Below are 17,270 nucleotides of genomic sequence, written 5' to 3' on the forward strand. Positions count from 1 at the left end.
CGTGGCGCTGGCCACCGACCCCCACGCCCTTGCGTGCCGTGCCGGCCTTCACAGGTGCTCGCTAACAGCACTTGCCCCAACGGTCTGTTAAGGCTAACTGGGGGATCTTTGTCTTTTGTGTGTGAATGGCCAAGACCGAGTCTGAAGGCGCCGGGTTCACCGTCCCGAGCACGCGCTGAACGGGGCGGCAGACTTCCCAACCGCCAGTTTTCTTCCCAATGCCTCGGTCATTCGAAGCTGAATAAATAAAATTACGGCGATGCCATTTAAAAGCCTTCGCACGCGCGTGCGCGCAGTGTTTATGCGCGTGTCGAATACTGTACGTGACATTCGTGTACGACAATGATGTAGGAGTAACGCGGTTTCCACGTTTATTTTGTTCAGTGTCATGAAGTGCGCGAGCGAGCACACCTTTTAGGTAGAAACGTGCCAAATCGTACAATCACGTCGGTGTCACGTATCGTTCGTTTGTTTGTTTTTCTCATGGCGATGGCATCGCTCAACGAATGGGCCGCTGTTCCCTCGCTTCGAGCACTCGTCTCGAGTGTCGTTCCGGGGCTGACGTTGCGATCGATGTTCCGCACGGGAACGACGCGTGATCGTCGTCTTGGGCACCCATAAACCAACTCAACTTTCGCGGACTGCTTTTGCATTTTCTTTGGTTCTTTCGGTAAAGTCACGTAGAATGAGAATAAAATAATAAATTGATAAAATAAAATAACACAATAATATTCTCACGACGTTTCGGCCACGACACAAGCGGCCTTCATCAGGTGAAGGGACGAGACTGTCTGGTAGGACAGCGCTGGAGTGAAACGTCGTGAGAATATTATTGTGTTATTTTATTTTATCAATTTATTATTTTATTCTCATTCTGCATTTGCATTACCGATGCTCTAAGTGTCAGCCTACCGCCGATCCGATGAAAATTAATAAGATCCGATCAGTTCACTTCGAATTGAATCCAGGTAAAACGTTATCTGTGGAACTAAAAAGGTGGTAGCCCTCCCTATGTACGGGATTAATTTTCCCCATCATGCCCTCTCTGTCCCCCATCAGGCCTGCTACCTCCCCTGAGAACTCCTCCCCCTGTGGCCCCACTCTTCCGCGTCTGACCACACCAAAAATACAACAGACACACGACCCTCACCACTCACCAAACACACTTATCATAAACCTTCCACATACGCTCACCTCACTCTCTCCAAACACGCCTTTCGAGAACATTACCACTCACTTGCCCCTCACTGCTCACATGACACACTGACCAGACACTCACCAAACAGACATCACCAAACAATAATCACACAATTCTCAAGAATTCACAGAAAATCCCAGGGCCTGACCTTCCATCAAACGGCGAGCAAGAGAAGCTAAGAATTCCATCACGGTCTGGCGAGGTAGGCCTGGCCGATTTCCACTCGTGCGTTTCCTGAAGCAACTCTGCGGCGCCTTGCTGTTACAGGCGCCTTCGATCGGCTCCCAGAGCTAAAGGCAATGTCAGTGGAGCATGTGATAAGGCGGCTGTGTTTCGCTGGATTCGCCAGCAAGCACGGATACTGCTGTAGAGACAGCAGCGCGCATGCGTGTTACGTGCAAACGGGATTTAATCCCAGCTGGGACTGTCCGGGTCGATGACCCGGGAAATATATCCGCACACGGCACACCACATCCAGTATACCTCTCCCTATGGTTCTCACTACTACAAGTAACGTGCCACCTACTCTTAGCGCAAGTAGCGACCCAGTAAATATTCAGTGAGGACAAGCGTGCGTATGAAGAACACGTGTTTTCTATGTAAAAATCTAAATTAAAATGTAACAAACAAAAATACTCTGGTATAATAATAAAAAAAGTTCAGAAAATGGCCTCTAATTCTTCCCGTAAGACTCGCACAGCTACACTACCACGTACAGTACTAATGTCTATTACACAACTAGTAATAATAATACAAAACATTACTCGGGCACGGCGGTTGCCAAACTGCAGTCCGCGGACCACTGGTGGTTCTGCGAGGCCGTGGGAAGTGAGCTGCGGAATCGTTGCAAATATGATTTCCAACAATACACTCGACACTGTGCATACATTTATTATCTGCATGGCGGGTTTGAATAAAGTTCGCTGAGGATTGCCGGTGACGTTGGGAACCACTGCCCGAGCACTCCGTGTCACCGGTTCGACTTTCACAGTCACCCAGCAGCACCGCAGGCCATCACCAACACAGTCAACCGTGGTTGTCATCATTGGACCAACGTTTGCCCCAACGTTCCACGTTAACTGTGAAGACAGCACCGCCTGGGCCCAGGTCAACCACGCTACGCCACTGGCAGAGGTCACAGGATACAACACTGCTGTACACCATGATGATAATGCTTAACCCTGAGATGCTACGGCAATATCTTTCCTTTGCACTTCTTATAAACTGCGCAACTGATTAATAAATGAGATAGATGATGAATGCTGTAAGCTGCAAAATGCTAATGCTGTAATAATCGACAGCAATAAGGCACTGGGGCGGGGGGGGGGGAGAAGTCTCTGTGTTTGAGATTACGCCTGATTTATGTCAGCGCAGGAAGCTCTGCGATTGGCAATTGCATTCCCGTTCAGGATGGCAAATAACTGAAAAATTCCCAATTTGTTCGGGCGTAATTTATGCCCAAAATTCATGACACTGGCACTTGGCAGCAATCTTCTCTCCCGCTCGGAACAAGGTGGGCAGGTCCGGGCTGACAACGTCCCGAAAGCGATATTCTATTTGCGACGGTCCCGGTGTAATGTGCGTGGCACGCACGCGGCTGCCGTGCGTAAATATTCACGCATGATTTACACTCTGCCGAGTGAATTATAAAAGCATCCTTGATAACAAGTGAACCGAGATGAGGTTTGCAGCGGCGTGAAAGAACGCTGCATAGTTTAACTGATCAAATTGAATTCCCGCTTGGCTTTTAACTAAATTATAATTTTTTTTGTAATGCAGAAAACAAATAATTACGCAGAGGACATCCACCGGGCAGATAGGGTGATGTATGTGCATATGCTGAAACTATTTCGCACCGTACTCAGCCAACCTAGCTAATCGGAAGTGCTGGGAATTGGCTCGTGTGGAAGTGCCAGGTGGACAGTTACATCGCAGGATCGTGAGAGGTGGCTGCGGCTTGGGGCGGCATTCATCCAGCAGTGGATTGACCATGGCTGATGGTGATGATGATGATGATAATAGGGGGACTGGAGCGGAGAAAACTACTCGAAGATTAAGCGATACGTGGGGAACGCGGTTTGCCAGTTTTAACACCCTTTGCGAAGTAACACATTTTGCTCTATGCAGAGTTCAAATATTTTAGTTGCCGCCAATTCTGTTGGATCCCAAACTCGCGAACCACTGTGGCAAGCGTTGCACCAGTGGCGATCCTCAGGGGCTCGCACTGAGCGAGGGTAAAAATTAAGCGTTAACTGGCGGTGCTCATTAACGGTTAATTTTGGAGGAAGTGTGCCCATTAGGTAACAAATAGGCGTTTGACCAGGAAATTACAGATTTCCACGTTTTTGTACCCTTAAAAATAACCAACGGAAGTTCTCACCTGCTAGGGTTTTTTATTGATCGCAAACCCTATGAAAGACGGGTGCATAACTGAACCTATATTACCATCCAGCACTCAAGAGCACATTGACCTTCTAACGAGTTCAACTGATCTGGGTGGCCGCACGACAAATGAAGGTGGAGTTTGATTTGAGAGAGTTTAGAAAAAGCCACCAGAAATCGACGCAACCGCCCGCCCCTAGCTCCACCCGCCCCCCCCCCCTCCTCCATCACAATGGGAACGGGACGCAAGGGATGCTGCTGGAACGCGAGGGACGCTGCTGCCCGGGCCATCGCGAGCGGCGAGCATGGCCCGGGCAGCAGGCGGTAGCGGAAAATCTTTCACGCAACAAAAGTGGCGGACGGCCAGAAACGGCATCTGCTGGGAGTGCCAGGGAGGCTGTGGTGGCTGGGCCAGAGGGCGGGGGACGGGGGGCTGGGTTGGGAGGACGGACGCACGCACGCACGCGAGTGCAAACGCACGAGGCAACGGCAGCTCATTTAAGGTTGTTGGTTACAGTCAAGCCCGGCTTAGTTCCCCGCTGAACATTTTCCGATCCGCCGAGGGGAGTAGTAGGCATGTTACATGTCACCGGAGCGGGAAGTATCCCGCATGTAGTGTGTCGGGTGCGGCAAATATTTCCCCAGACGGACGCGGCTGGAAAAATCTCCGACCGAAACTAAACTGCGCAGGGGACAAACGCACGAGACCACGCACGAGACCACGCACGAGACCACGCACGAGACCACGTGCGATCCCAACCCTCGTGCAGCGGCCACGCATCACGACGCCCGCCCATCAATCAACAATTGCCGGGCCAAACGCTATCGCGCGACCTTGATCCCTAATCGTCGGCCGCACTGAACGGGCCGGATGCTGGCAGCCCGCTCGGCCGGGCCACGGGGCCACTTCCTGCTGGGCCGTGCCACGAGAGCGGAGCACGGGAGGGTGGCACGGGAGGGGGGCATGGGAGGGGGGCACGCATTGCGCTTGGCAGTGTCACGTGCGGCTCGCGGAGGCTGCGGGTTGTGGTCGATTTTTTTTTAATTTTCTTATTATCAATATTTTCCGGGTTGTTGGTATACAGACTGGCATACTGAATGTAGTGTGCCGGGCGTGGAAATATTTCCCAAGTCGCTGTTAGACTGCTGGAGTATGCACAGGCCTGGTCGCCACAGCCGTAGTTACGGGGGTATACTGGATGTTGTGTGCCCGGTGTGGAAATATTTTCCAGGACGCTAACCCAAAGAGAGAAATTGCAGAAAAAAAAAACGCGCAATTGCCGTTTCCTTTTCCCACCCAATTATACGTATGGATCATGCTCTCAGTGTGATTTTATCTTCCATTCAGACTCTGTATAAATACCGAGCTCGCAGCTCGTTGGCGCGCTTTCTAATAATCGTTGAGCGCACCACAGCTCTGCCGTGATCCTAAAGCCGGAGCCATACACTCGGTCAAATTCAATTTGGGACTTATGGCGTCGAACGCCACAGCGGCACTGAATCATCGACAGATTGCACATTAACGAGAGCCTATGCACATTACTTAGTCCAATCATTGAAGGCTGTAACGTTAACACGTGATGAAAGTTTACATGGACTGCATCTGAATCTCTGACGGGACGTCACACATCGTCAAGTTTGATCCTGACAGCACTCGCGCTGGGAGTAGGTTATAATTTAAGCCTGGCTCTAAAACGGGGGGGGGGGGGGGGGTGAGGACGACTGACCACTGAGTCCGGATTCGGAATAGATCTCAGTCTTGAGACACCCACAAACCTCTCCGCTATTTCTAGCACTCCCACAGCTCCCCGGCTTCATCCTCCACCACCACCCCCCCCACCCCCACCGCAGTCCCACTTCTCACAAAATCGACGGCATTTCGCCCGGAGCACCGGGGAGGTGACGGCCCGGGGCACTCCCGGGTTACCGGACCGGGGAATCAAACTCTGGAGAGCGCACAACGGCGGCCGTCTTTCAATGGCATGGACCCGTTCGGAGCAGGCTCAGGCCTGCGAAGTCCGGTCCACTGCTTTGCCTCAATCTCGTCACTCCATCTTCTCGGTGAACCATCCTCTCGGAACGCATTCCACCCCTGGGCTGCCAGCCCGTTACCTGACCCCTCGACCCGACCCTTGACTCGGCCCTTGACTTGGCAGAGTGATTTGAAGATCGGTGGCAGATTGGGGGGGCCATAATTATAACGTAACGCTGCGGGAACACGATACGACGCGGGGATTGATGAATGTTAACGTCGTCCCGACAGAAGCAATTTAATCGCCAACAAATCGGACAACACCCACGCTGTACCAACAGCATCCATCCAACACCATCCCTGTATTCAAGTTCATTTCAGACTCTCTCTCTCGCCGTGAACGTTAATGTTCACCTGAAGGAGAGCAGTCCACCACAATGCTGAGATGTTCGTTTGTTGAGACTAAATTATGTTAAATATTAACCACGCTCTTATTTGTATCCAACTTGTTATTCATTGCCAAAGTTGACCAATGCCGAATCATTATCGCCATCGTCATCACCATCCAGGGTCAATCCACTGCTGGATTAAGACCTTCCCACGCCGTGTCAGTCATGCTAGTTGTTTAACCATAGTTTCCCACGCTGGTCAGTGGCGGTGAGTTCGTGGTTGGTGATGTGGGCAGCACAGGACCGGTTGACCTTTCCCTCGCCACCGATTTGTTGGCCGTGGCCGCGGATCGAGTGCAGGTCACTGCAATGGTGCCGCAGCGCGAGAAACACAGCAACCCGCGGCTGCCCTTGAACGACGTCCGCTCTGCTGGGCGCGGTACGGGCTTGGCGGAAAATATGAGAGGTGCCAGGGTAAGATCGAGACCGCCCAATGCGCTCCTGGGCACCGTGGGAAGATGTGGGCAGAAAGGGGTGCGCAGGCGAGGGATGAGTCACGACAGAAAATGTCAAAGCGGAAATACACACACCATCCACGCCCCACGCGTGGTTGGTGTGTGTACCAGTGGCAGTCGTGAGATGTTAACTACCTCGCCGGGTATGCAGGAAGTCGTGGATATGATCCCGACCTTGACGCCCGCTGTATATGTTTGGAGTTTGCGTGTCTCTTTCTCTCCACATTTAGAATCAACATCACGTGTCTAGAGTATTTGGGTGCTGTCAATTTCCACGTAAGCCACTTCGTTGAGCTTTCATTTGTGGCCAGGTCATACTGTAGCTCAGCGTTGTATAATATTTCACGTGGTAAAATATTCATATTGGTATAACATTTTGTACGTGAAAGTACAGAACCAGGCGTTCCGTTTATGTCCGCAATTTCCTTGATGCCGATTCGCCCCAGCGCACGGCCTCCACGCCACATGTCGCACACCGCGCGTTACCTCCTTCTTGAGCAGCCACAGCAGGTCCTGCTTGCGCGGCCGGTAGTAGAACGGCTCGCCGGCCTGGTAGAGGATGCGTCGCGGCGGGCGCTGCCGAAGGCCGGTCTCGTAGCCCGAGCCGCGTGCCTTGGCCGAACCCTGCGCGGACAGAGGAGACGATTAAAAATAAAAATAAAAACCTTCCCCTCGCCACTGGTACGGGTACGGCTATGCACGCACGCACGCACTCGGGAGCGCACTCCATGCCGACACAGCACCGGGCAACGCACGTGCTTGCGGGCGGGCGGACGGACGCGGGGAATTTGGGCGCCGGAACGGTGTTAGCGTGCGTGAGTAATTGGGGAAAGCACACGAGTGACACGTGGAAGATCCACGCTCACACGCACGCACGCAACTCTGCGTGTTTAATACCGGAGGTGTGAGCGTGACATGTCCGCCGATATTTTCAATGCGCGGAATGCAAGGGACACACGTACTCGCATACGTGCACTCACAAAGACACCAAAGATACCCCGTGTAGCCTTGATAGGCCGATGGGGGAAGTGCTGTCAGTGGGCATCTGTGAAGGTCAGCACAACGCATTAGGGGTGGGTGGCCAGCACCACACCGTGATGTTTACACGCCCAAGCCGGGAACTCATTTCAGGCTGAGTCAACCTAGTGGAGGCTCGGGAACACTTCATGATATGACTCGCCGATGATGATGATTTCAGCCGGGAGTCGAAATCAGGTCGCCGGGTTCGGAGCGCAGCGCGCAGACCACTGCACCACCGCTCCCGCCACATGCACACACACACACACTGACGACCGGCACGTGCCACCACTCGCCGGCAACCATCGCCGCTTCTCAACGCGTCCGCAGCCTCCTCGTTCGTATCGCGGTAAAAAAAAAAGGTAGCGGACCCCAAGGCGTGAACGCGCCCTCGCTCGAATTGCCCGATGTGATGTAAACAAAGCGTAAGGAGCATTAAGCTGCTCTGGGGGTTCGTTGGACGCGGTTGAGAGCCACGGGAATTCTCTCTCCCCCACGGGACGAGAGTGGACCGGCCCGTCGCGACTTCCCGCGCCGACGACGCAAAATGGTTCGCGCCGAGTTTCATGCGCGGCTCCACGTCGCTTAGCGGGGAGACAGCGGCTGGCAGGGCCGCGTGAGTGTGAGGATGGGGTGGGGGGGGATGTTGGGGGCAGGGGGAGGTATTTAAACGTGGGGGTTAAAAAAGCTTTGGCGTCATGTGCCGGCGAGGCGTTCACCGGTTGGTACAAAAAGGGGCTAAAGGTGCAGCCCTGCAGCTGCCTTCTCACGCCACTGCTGGCGGAAGGTATTCCACTCGCGCTCGACATCCCCTCTAGAGGATCATTTGGCCTGCTCCTCCAGGCTGACCAGGTCGGAGTGTCCCACACTTTGCCCCACCACCATGCGAGACCTGCCCAGCGACTCGCTGCTGAGCGGACAGAGGCGGAGAGGGATCGGGGCTTAATGTCTCACTGGAGATTATTCCAGGTCGCAGGTAGACTGGGGCAGTAAGTGGCACGTGACTAGTAGTAGTCACAGCGAGGGCACAGACATTCTGTATGTGGTGTGCCGGGTGGGGAAATATTTAACGGATCGCCCACCTGGACAGACCTGGCTGAAGTCAAGCCCTGAGAGAGGAGTCTCCCACCCCACTCCACTCCCCTAGTGTGTGTGTGTGTGCCAGGATCTAAACACGCTACTCACATAACAACAGCAACACGGATTTTCCTTTCTAAAGGCGGAAAGAGAAAATGTTTATATCTTGCACGACATGTAGAGTGGCCCACATAATGGACCCGCTCCGGAATGTCATTCGCTCATTGTCGAAGCGGTCGAAGCTGCTTGTGGCCGTGGTAGTGGTCGTGTCGACGTCTTTAAACATCAGAGTGCCGACCGCCGCCTAAACAAGCAGCACTTTACAGTGACAAAGCAGCGGAACGGGGGAGACGAGCCACATTCTTTAACTTAAAAAATATAAATATATAAAACTAGCCAAACAAAGCTCCGCTGTCAGAGCTCGGTGTCAACACGGCGGTGCAAAAGGGCAAGCCAAGCTGAACCCGGTGGATTCTGGGTGCCCACAGCCGACGCGAGGAGGAGCCGGTGCGAGACTCACATGGGACGTGGGCACGGAGCCAGGAGGCGGTGGGGAGGGCGCGAGATCAATTGGGAATTCGTGGCGAAGAGGCACACGTTTTCCGCACGACCGTTTAACCGGCTCAGAATCCGTGGCATGATCTCATATTTCCGAAGCCACGGCCCTTCGTATTTTAATCTTTTCGAATGTGACTCGGACAAGAACTGCATCGACGCACGTGGGAAAAAACATCGACGCACGTGGGAAAAAACATCGACGCACGTGGGAAAAAACATCGACGCACGTGGGAAAAAACATCGACGCACGTGGGAAAAAACATCGACGCACGTGGGAAAAAACATCGACGCACGTGGGAAAAAACATCGACGCACGTGGGAAAAAAACATCGACGCACGTGGGAAAAAACATCGACGCACGTGGGAAAAAACATCGACGCACGTGGGAAAAAAACATCGAAGCACGTGGGCGGCAGCCGGCGAGTGGCAGGGCGGCACGGGACGGGAAACACCGTGGCCTGCCGGGACCCCCCGGCCTCGCCTCTCGTGCTGCAAGCGCTCTGTGCGCTCAATCCGCCCCCTCTGCTTGAACTTCCGAAGAGCAAAATCCGTTGAGTGCAACACAGCTGAACGATTTTGTAAAATGCATTCGCGCGCACCGCAGGTCACGCACCGCGCAACATGTTCCCGACAAACTCATCCGTAGGCTTTCATGATATTTTCGTGGTTTTTAACATTTGCGTCCAAATGCACGTGCTGGGTTTCGGCTCGCTGATCGTTGACGTCTCTGCCGGCGGAGTCTGTCCCTTCCTGCACCCGACGAGGTCGTTACCGTTTACTCTAAAGTCACCTTAGCAGCGGTTGGGCAGGACCGATGGCACGAGGCGGTTTGATCGTGCGCACTCACCGCCGCATTACACGAACCTCCACCCCCCCACCTCTCAGCCGTGGGTACGTCTGTGTCGAGATGCGCTGCAAGGGCAAATCGTGCAGCGTTCAATGTTGTAAGTCTTGTTTTCAGGGAGACGGCATGGCGCACTGAGTAAGCAAAACTGAATTTCGAAACCGGTCCAGAGTTTTGCTCGTTTTAAACAAATCCTGCCAGGGAGCGAAAGAAAAAAAAAATCACTCCCACAACGCTGATGGGATGTGTAAAAAAAAAACTACTTTTATATTTTTTTTACGAGTGACAAATGCTGGAAGGAGGCGTATTTCCCGTTCATGTATTTTGTTGCGGTGATCTAGGGTTGCCACCCGTTCATAATCAGTGCAGACGCTGCCAAAGTCAAACGTAATGAGCACACTCGCAAACCGGCGTGTTCGATCATCTCCATCGCCAGCCATGGTCGATCCACTGCTGGTTGAGAGTCTCCCCAAAGCCGCCGCTACAACCACCTCTCATGATCTTGCACGGGAACTATCCACCTGGAACCTGGTCATCCCTTCCATCCCCTTTGTTGGACGTCCTCTTTCCCTATAGTTTGACTATTCAAACAGCATGCGGGATATTACGCCGTTGGTCCAAACGCGTATACGCCAGGATATTGATTTTTTTTAGCGTTGTTTTGCAGCTACAAGGCTTCTATGCCGATCGTTGTCCACATATTTGTTCAACAAATATGTGGCGACCCTTTACTGTGAATCGTGAGCTATAGCACGGGATGCGGACAAGCTGCGAGCGTGCGTACAATAGAGAGGGCTTTGTACCGTCCCGGCCTCAAGACTTACGGGCGAACACTTCGGGTGCTGGGAACACTGATGTAAACCGGCGTGCAAGTCACCATTTGTAACACCGGGACGATTTCTCATTTGCATCACCCCCTGAGCATTCCGACGGGTGAAGTATTCCTTTTAAGACGAGCAGCGGACGAGCTCTTGAATGGGTGCAGGGTGCGTTTCGCGTGCCATGCACGCCTGTGCCACAGAGGCTGGTGCAGGCCGCTCCGTTCTTTCATTCTGAACGAGAACCATTTTTGGGAACGTTGCTTCACGCAGTATTTTCCAAAATACGCCGTCTCGAGGTTTCACCGGCGCGTACTTCAGCTGTTAATAGTCCGTACACATAAGTGTTTACAGAGCCACAGGCGATGTTTATGTGTGGATCAACAGAGGATAGATCATAACTGATCATGATGATGATTGATCGACAATAACAATTATAATACTTACAAAAAATATTATCTACAGCCATTAAGACAGTAGTGCATTGCTTCCATAATAGAGGTTTTTTTTGGATTTGATCGCGTAAATATATAAATGTGTCGTTAACACCCGCCACCACCCGACACAGCCAACTAGTGAGGGTTGTCACGTAAACAGAACGTGGCCAATTCGTCACTAGTACAGCACACCGGTGTGTTAAACTTAAAGTACATTACTTGTTTGCCAATACTTCACCATACTGTTCAGTGCGGGTTGGGGTGGATGGAGTCCTGGCTAGGAATTGAACTCAGGTCACCGGATTTGTATCGGAATGATCTGTACACCACCCCACCGCTCCACCCCGCCCTGACATAGTGATCCAAGCAAATACAGCGAACTGTCAATGCGTATTCGCGTACTGTACACACACGCAGTGTCATCATAATCAGTAATTTAAAAAAAACAATAGCCATGATCCATTCACTGCTGGACGAATACCTCGCCAAGCCGCCGCCGCCGCCCCCTCTCCACGATGCTGCGATGTGATAAATATGCGGCGTGTGCGTGTGTGTATTTATGGTTTAAAAAAAACGGTCCGGCTTCAATGTCAAAACAAAGTCACCGTACAGTGAGTCTCATTTCCATTTGGGGCTCGTTGCGAGTGGGTGTGATTTCCACGCGTGTAGTTTTTTTAAATTTTCCTGCTCCGGTCAATGATCGTTGCCGTCTCATCAGCTGTTGTCCCCGGTGGAGGAGGGAACGGCAGATTGGCGAAGGCGTTCAACAGCAGGGGTCGAGACGTTTCTGCGATACATGAGCTCAGCGACTTGCGTGGAAGTTTACAGTCAACTCCCACTCAGATACCGTTCCCTTCCTGTGAGCATCAGATAAGGAAGCACATTTTCCATGACCAAAAAAAAATTTGCACGGAATTTTTTTTTATGATTCCTAGAACGTCAAACCCCCAACCCCCATAACATCTCACAGCCTATAGATTATTCGAGAAGAATGATTGGTGTTCAATTTAGGGATTTTTTTGTATTACTTCCATGCCCTTTAAACTGAAACCTTTTCCCCATTAGCCTCGTACGTGCACAGTCACTTCTAGTTTGGGGGTACGCTTGTGCATGTGAGCGGAACGCAGAGTTACGGTGAAGCGGGGCAAACGCCCCGGGCCCCGCGCTTTGGGGGGGGGGGGGCGGGCGGGCGGGGCTGCAAGCTTTGACGTCACGGTGTCAGATGTAATACTTTTGATTTAGTTTGAAGGCATTGGGGGGGGGGGGGGGGGGCACACGGTGTGGTTTGACCCCGGCCCTGCAGCCCCCCTATGGGCAGACACGGCCACGGTGTGGGCAGCGCGTGCGACCGGTGGTACCGGAGCGGCCCGCCAGAAACCGACACGACAGTGACTGACGGCGGTGGTGCTCGTAGCGAAAGCGCGACGTAAATAAATAAGCAGGCCAGGCGCAGCTGCGACGCCGGGGGAACGCGCTGGGCACGCGTGGCACGACACGCTGGACACGTGGGGCACGACACGGCGAGGGCACGCGGCTCGACAGCGCCCGTGCCCTCGCCGCTCGCCAACAGCGCCCGCCATCGTGACTTCAAACGGAGCAGCAGCGGCAGCGGTAGGCAGCTGAAGGAGGCAGCTAGTCCGAGGTGCCCTGAGAGACTGGCAGAACTTACTATTAAAACATTTCGCTCTATCTCCTCCCTTAAAAATATATTTTTTTGGGTTCTACCCCACCAGAGGCCTACTGGGCCCGTGCGATTATGGACACAAATGCGGTGTAACTCGAGATTGTTCGCAGTGGGTATTTTTTGCGTGTGCGGTGCGTGGCGGAACATTTTCTGACGAGAAAAACGTGCGGACGTTACGGGGCCGGCTCTGCGTGGCGAATCAGAATCGCGGCACGCACTCGACAGCCTCCAGACCCCCTCTACCATCGTCCCCCCCGCGCCGCTCGTGTAACAGCTCACACGTGTTGGTCATCAGGCCGTGCCGCTTGACCCCCCCCCGTCCCAGCTCTGGCCATCGATCTCCTCGTTAAAGCCGCTTTGGCCCACGCCACGTAAATAAATTGTGACGGCCACGCCCGGCCATGCCCAAGAGGTAAATAGCCAATAAAGCGCGCACACGCACAAGGTGCATGTGTGTAGCTGTGTGTAGCTGTGTGTAGGTGCATAGCTGTGCGTGTGTGTAGGTGCGTAACTGTGTGTGTGTGCGTAGCTGTGTGTAGGTGCGTAAATAATAAATATTTACGCACCTACACACAGCTACACATTATTTAACATCTATTTTGACCACGTAGTTCGGGAAGCCTTCAATAGCTGTACCGGGGGAATCTCCATTTGGTACAGATATAATGGGAGGCTGATCGATGCCCGGGTGCGGTCAAGGGATGGCTCCCTATTGCTCAACCACGTTATGTATGCTGATGATTTGGTAATAGCTGCTCATTCAGAGGAGGAGTTGGAGACGCTGCTGCTGGGACTGGAGCGTGCCACTAAGAGATGGGGCCTTACCATCAGCCCCACCAAAACGAAGCACCTGCCTGGGTATTTTGTACCATCGGACACTCCACCCCCACAACTCCCAATCGGTGATGGGGCAGTTGTGGAGAGAGTGGAGAGTTTCCCATACCTGGGCAGTGTGCTTATGACCGGCTCCAGTTTAACAGCAGAGGCGTCACTCCGAATCAGTCGAGCGGCAATATATTTTCATCGGTTGCGTAACGCTGTGTGGAAGCAACCTGGTCTGTCGCTCCGCACTAAGCTTCAGGTCTTCTCGGCCACGGTCATTCCCTCCCTTCTCTATGCTTGCGAAACGTGGACCCCCCTAATGGAACATCTTCGCCGGTTAGAAACATTTAGGCTAGCCTGCCTACGATCCATCCTGGGTTTAACCAGGCTGGATTGTGTGAGGAGCTCACAAATCCTTGAAAGATCTGGGCAAGGTCCCATCGGTGAGCTCCTCCGGCAGGCAAGGCTGCGTTGGCTGGGTCATGTAGCCTGCATGCCCAGTCACCGCATGCCGAAACAGCTTTTGTTCGGCCGGATCGAGGGGGCTAAACGGGCGCGGCACGGGCTAGAGAAGAGATGGAGTGATGTGGTACAGGAGGAGGTGGAGCTGAGTGGACTTGCCGATGACTGGTACAAGCGGTGTCAAGATCGGCCTCTGTGGAGGAGGCTCGTGAAGGACGCTACTGGGCAATTGGAGGCAGTCGCCCTCCAACAACAACGGAGGGCGGAGGAGCGACGCTCACAACAACGAGCCGAGCGCCGGGTGGCTAAAGCACAGCAGGTTGGCACAGTAGGGGGCACAGGTGGTGCATCAGCCAGTCATCTCAGTGAGTCGACCCGTGGCACCTGGGTCTGCCCCATGACCTCCTGCCAGCGGGCGTTCGACACTTCACGTGGCCTCAAGGTGCACATGGCCTGGCACAAGCGTCGTGGTGACGTCACCGCCACTTAGTGGCGAATGGCGGTTGTTGTTGTTGTGTAGGTGCGTAGCTGTGCGTGCGTGGGGAGCGGTAGCGCTGCGGTTAGTGAACCGGCCACCCGAGTTTGATTCCCACTGACTTCCAACACCCGTTACAATTATCTATACCAGTTCGGGGCCTCCCCTAGGTCGACTCAACCTCAAATGAGTACCTGGTGCAGTGTGTAAACATCGCCACTTGGGAGGTAAATGCGACCGGGCATGGTGGAGGCCACTCGCCCCCCCCTCGTGTCAGGTCTGCCTTCGTAGGTGCTCGCTAACAGATACCTTTGTATTGTGTGTGTCTGTGCTGTTAGGGCTATATGGGGATCTTTGAGTCAATGCTGTATGTGGCAAATATACATTGACATTATGTTTGAGTGAGGGAATGAGACTGATGTGATTCTAATGTCTAATTATGTTCTGCAAGTGCTATGTAGATTAAATCTGGCAACTAGAAAAAAGTTTTTTTTCATATGGAGCCTGGGTCTATGAAATATGATTACCTGAGGTGTTGAAGGTCACTACATGTAAATATGACGTCAGATTTTAAAGTTCAAAACTAAATTTATAAACTAAATTTATAAACTAAATTTATCTTTTTTTGGGCCTCACAAAATTTGAAGGATTTTTTTTTTTTACAACGAGGCTTACGCATTTTACATCTTGAGGTGGTTGTTGAATTTTATCACGAATACAAAATTTGGGCTACTTTTTTGAAAGCATGCGATACTGAAGCCGCTAGAAACTGGCCAAACCCCACTATCAGTTTCTCGTACTTCTATACACACGCATTTTTTTCAATATATTCTTCGACATCGGACCACGAACGCTGAACCACAAAAGAAGTGGTCAGCCCTCGATCCAAACCACTTTTGTGGCTTGGACCGAGCGTGGAACCACATGGCCGGGCACAACAAACGAGCGGGCATGCGGTAACGCGCGGGAACACACACGCGCACGCGACAGCTTGCACTCAATGTGCACATAACCGCCGTTGATTAAGGTCAGCGGGACAGCCTTGGAAAAAAAGTGAATCACTATGAGTGTGTTCGCGACGGCAACGTTACACTAAACGCACGACGCTCGCGGGTAAACATTTTCGCGTGCACGCTCTGCAATGAGCAGTCGCGAGCAGCGTGATTAGGGCTAAGTTCACGACACGCTCGTTACTGTGTAATCCGAATCGCAATGAAAACTCCTAATTTACAATTTATCTCACGGCGCCTTATGATTAATGCATCAGGGTGGAATGGCCCCTGAAGATACCGTGATGAAGCGTGTACCCAAGCGTCTTGTCCGGCATTCTGCCTTCCCAGACAATCACCTCTGCTTGAAGACTTCACGTATAATAATCATAATTTGTGTCCACCGCTGGATGAAGCCCTTCGCACACAGTGCCATTGGGTGGGTGTTGTTTAACCTTACTTCACCACGCCGGTCACTACGGGTCAGTGAAGGCAGCACCGAGGATCGGTTAGTTCATTTATCACTGATGGCAGCATCACGCCAACCACTTCACAGATACACAAAGATCCCCCGTACGGCCTTAACAAACTGTCGGGGCAAGTGCTGTTAGCCAGCAGCACCTATGAAGGCCGGCACGGCACACGAGGGTGTAGGTGTCCAGCACCACGCCCGGCCGTCTTTGTCTCCCAAGTGGCAATGTTTACACACCGCTATAGGTTGCTATTTGCGGATGATTCCACGTGGTGAAGGCCCAGGACCGGTTTACAGATAATCGTCACTGCCGTTGGCCGGGAGCGGCCCGGGACCGACTCAGCCTCCCATCAACTTCCGCCGCTCGCAATTGTGTCTCGTGCGCACACTCGCCGAGTCGCTCAAGGGCGCCCTTCAGCTGCTTGTGGCCCTAAACTTTTGCTTGGTTCGCTCCACGCCCAGCGCCACCGCTGGTCCGCGGGGCTTACGTCAGCGGTGGGTTGCGCTACCCTGCCCCCGCGAGTGCGCTTTGTGCGAGAAGCCAGGCAGCTCAACCCAGGGGCAATGTTGCCGTCCGGGGGGAATGGGGTGTGTGTGTGTGTGGGTGGATGAGTTCGGCGGGGTACCTGGCGTTGATTGATTGAAAAAAAACACGCCGACAGCAGCACTCCCTCGGGCACGCGCTGGCACCGCAGCGCCACGTGAACGGGCGGTTCACCTGTCGGGCGTCTGGCCCTTCAGATAACTCCGCAGGTCTAAAACAAATCTAACCCGGAGAGCTTAACATTCCTCGGCAGCGCCGCCCGCCCCCTCCTCCCACCCACCCACCGCCTTTCACTCCCTGACCAGCTACATCGCCTGCAGGTTAACACGCACGAGCCCCCGTGCAGGTGCACTCGGCTCAGCCCCGCTGCAGAAAATAAACGCTTCCGTCTTCACGTGAAAAATGCAAAGACCCTCCGTGTTGCCTCGAATAGACTCGCGCGGGCGAGTGCTGCCAGCGAGCACAACGCGGCACGTGGGAGGCTGTGTGGCCAGTACCGTGCCCAGCTGCCTTTGTCTTGCTGATGTTTACACACCGCACGAGGTGCTCATTTAAGGCTGAGTCGACCTTGGGGTAAGCCCAGGGCTGGTTAAATTGCTCATCGCCAATGCGAGT

At 53.2% G+C, this 17,270-nt stretch overlaps 1 protein-coding gene and 1 long non-coding RNA gene across 9 annotated transcripts in view; one reads left to right on the forward strand and one right to left on the reverse strand.

Annotated features, from left to right (window-relative positions):
* Nucleotides 1-17,270, reverse strand: part of LOC116957638 (DNA (cytosine-5)-methyltransferase 3A) — a 122,540-nt gene that overhangs the window by 58,797 nt on the left and 46,473 nt on the right. For all 8 annotated transcript variants that reach the window (XM_076053223.1, XM_076053242.1, XM_076053239.1 and 5 more), the window contains exon 6: nucleotides 6,943-7,080. In XM_076053223.1, coding sequence (XP_075909338.1) covers nucleotides 6,943-7,080 — 138 coding nt within the window. The remainder of the gene's footprint in view (nucleotides 1-6,942; nucleotides 7,081-17,270) is intronic.
* Nucleotides 1-17,270, forward strand: part of LOC142905973 (uncharacterized) — a 39,012-nt gene that overhangs the window by 15,472 nt on the left and 6,270 nt on the right. The gene's annotated exons all lie outside the window — the stretch shown is intronic.

Source organism: Petromyzon marinus, chromosome 3 (genome assembly GCF_048934315.1).
Source record: "Petromyzon marinus isolate PM22_M1 ecotype Great Lakes invasive population chromosome 3, UKy_Petmar_22M1.pri1.0, whole genome shotgun sequence".
Taxonomy (NCBI): domain Eukaryota; kingdom Metazoa; phylum Chordata; class Hyperoartia; order Petromyzontiformes; family Petromyzontidae; genus Petromyzon; species Petromyzon marinus.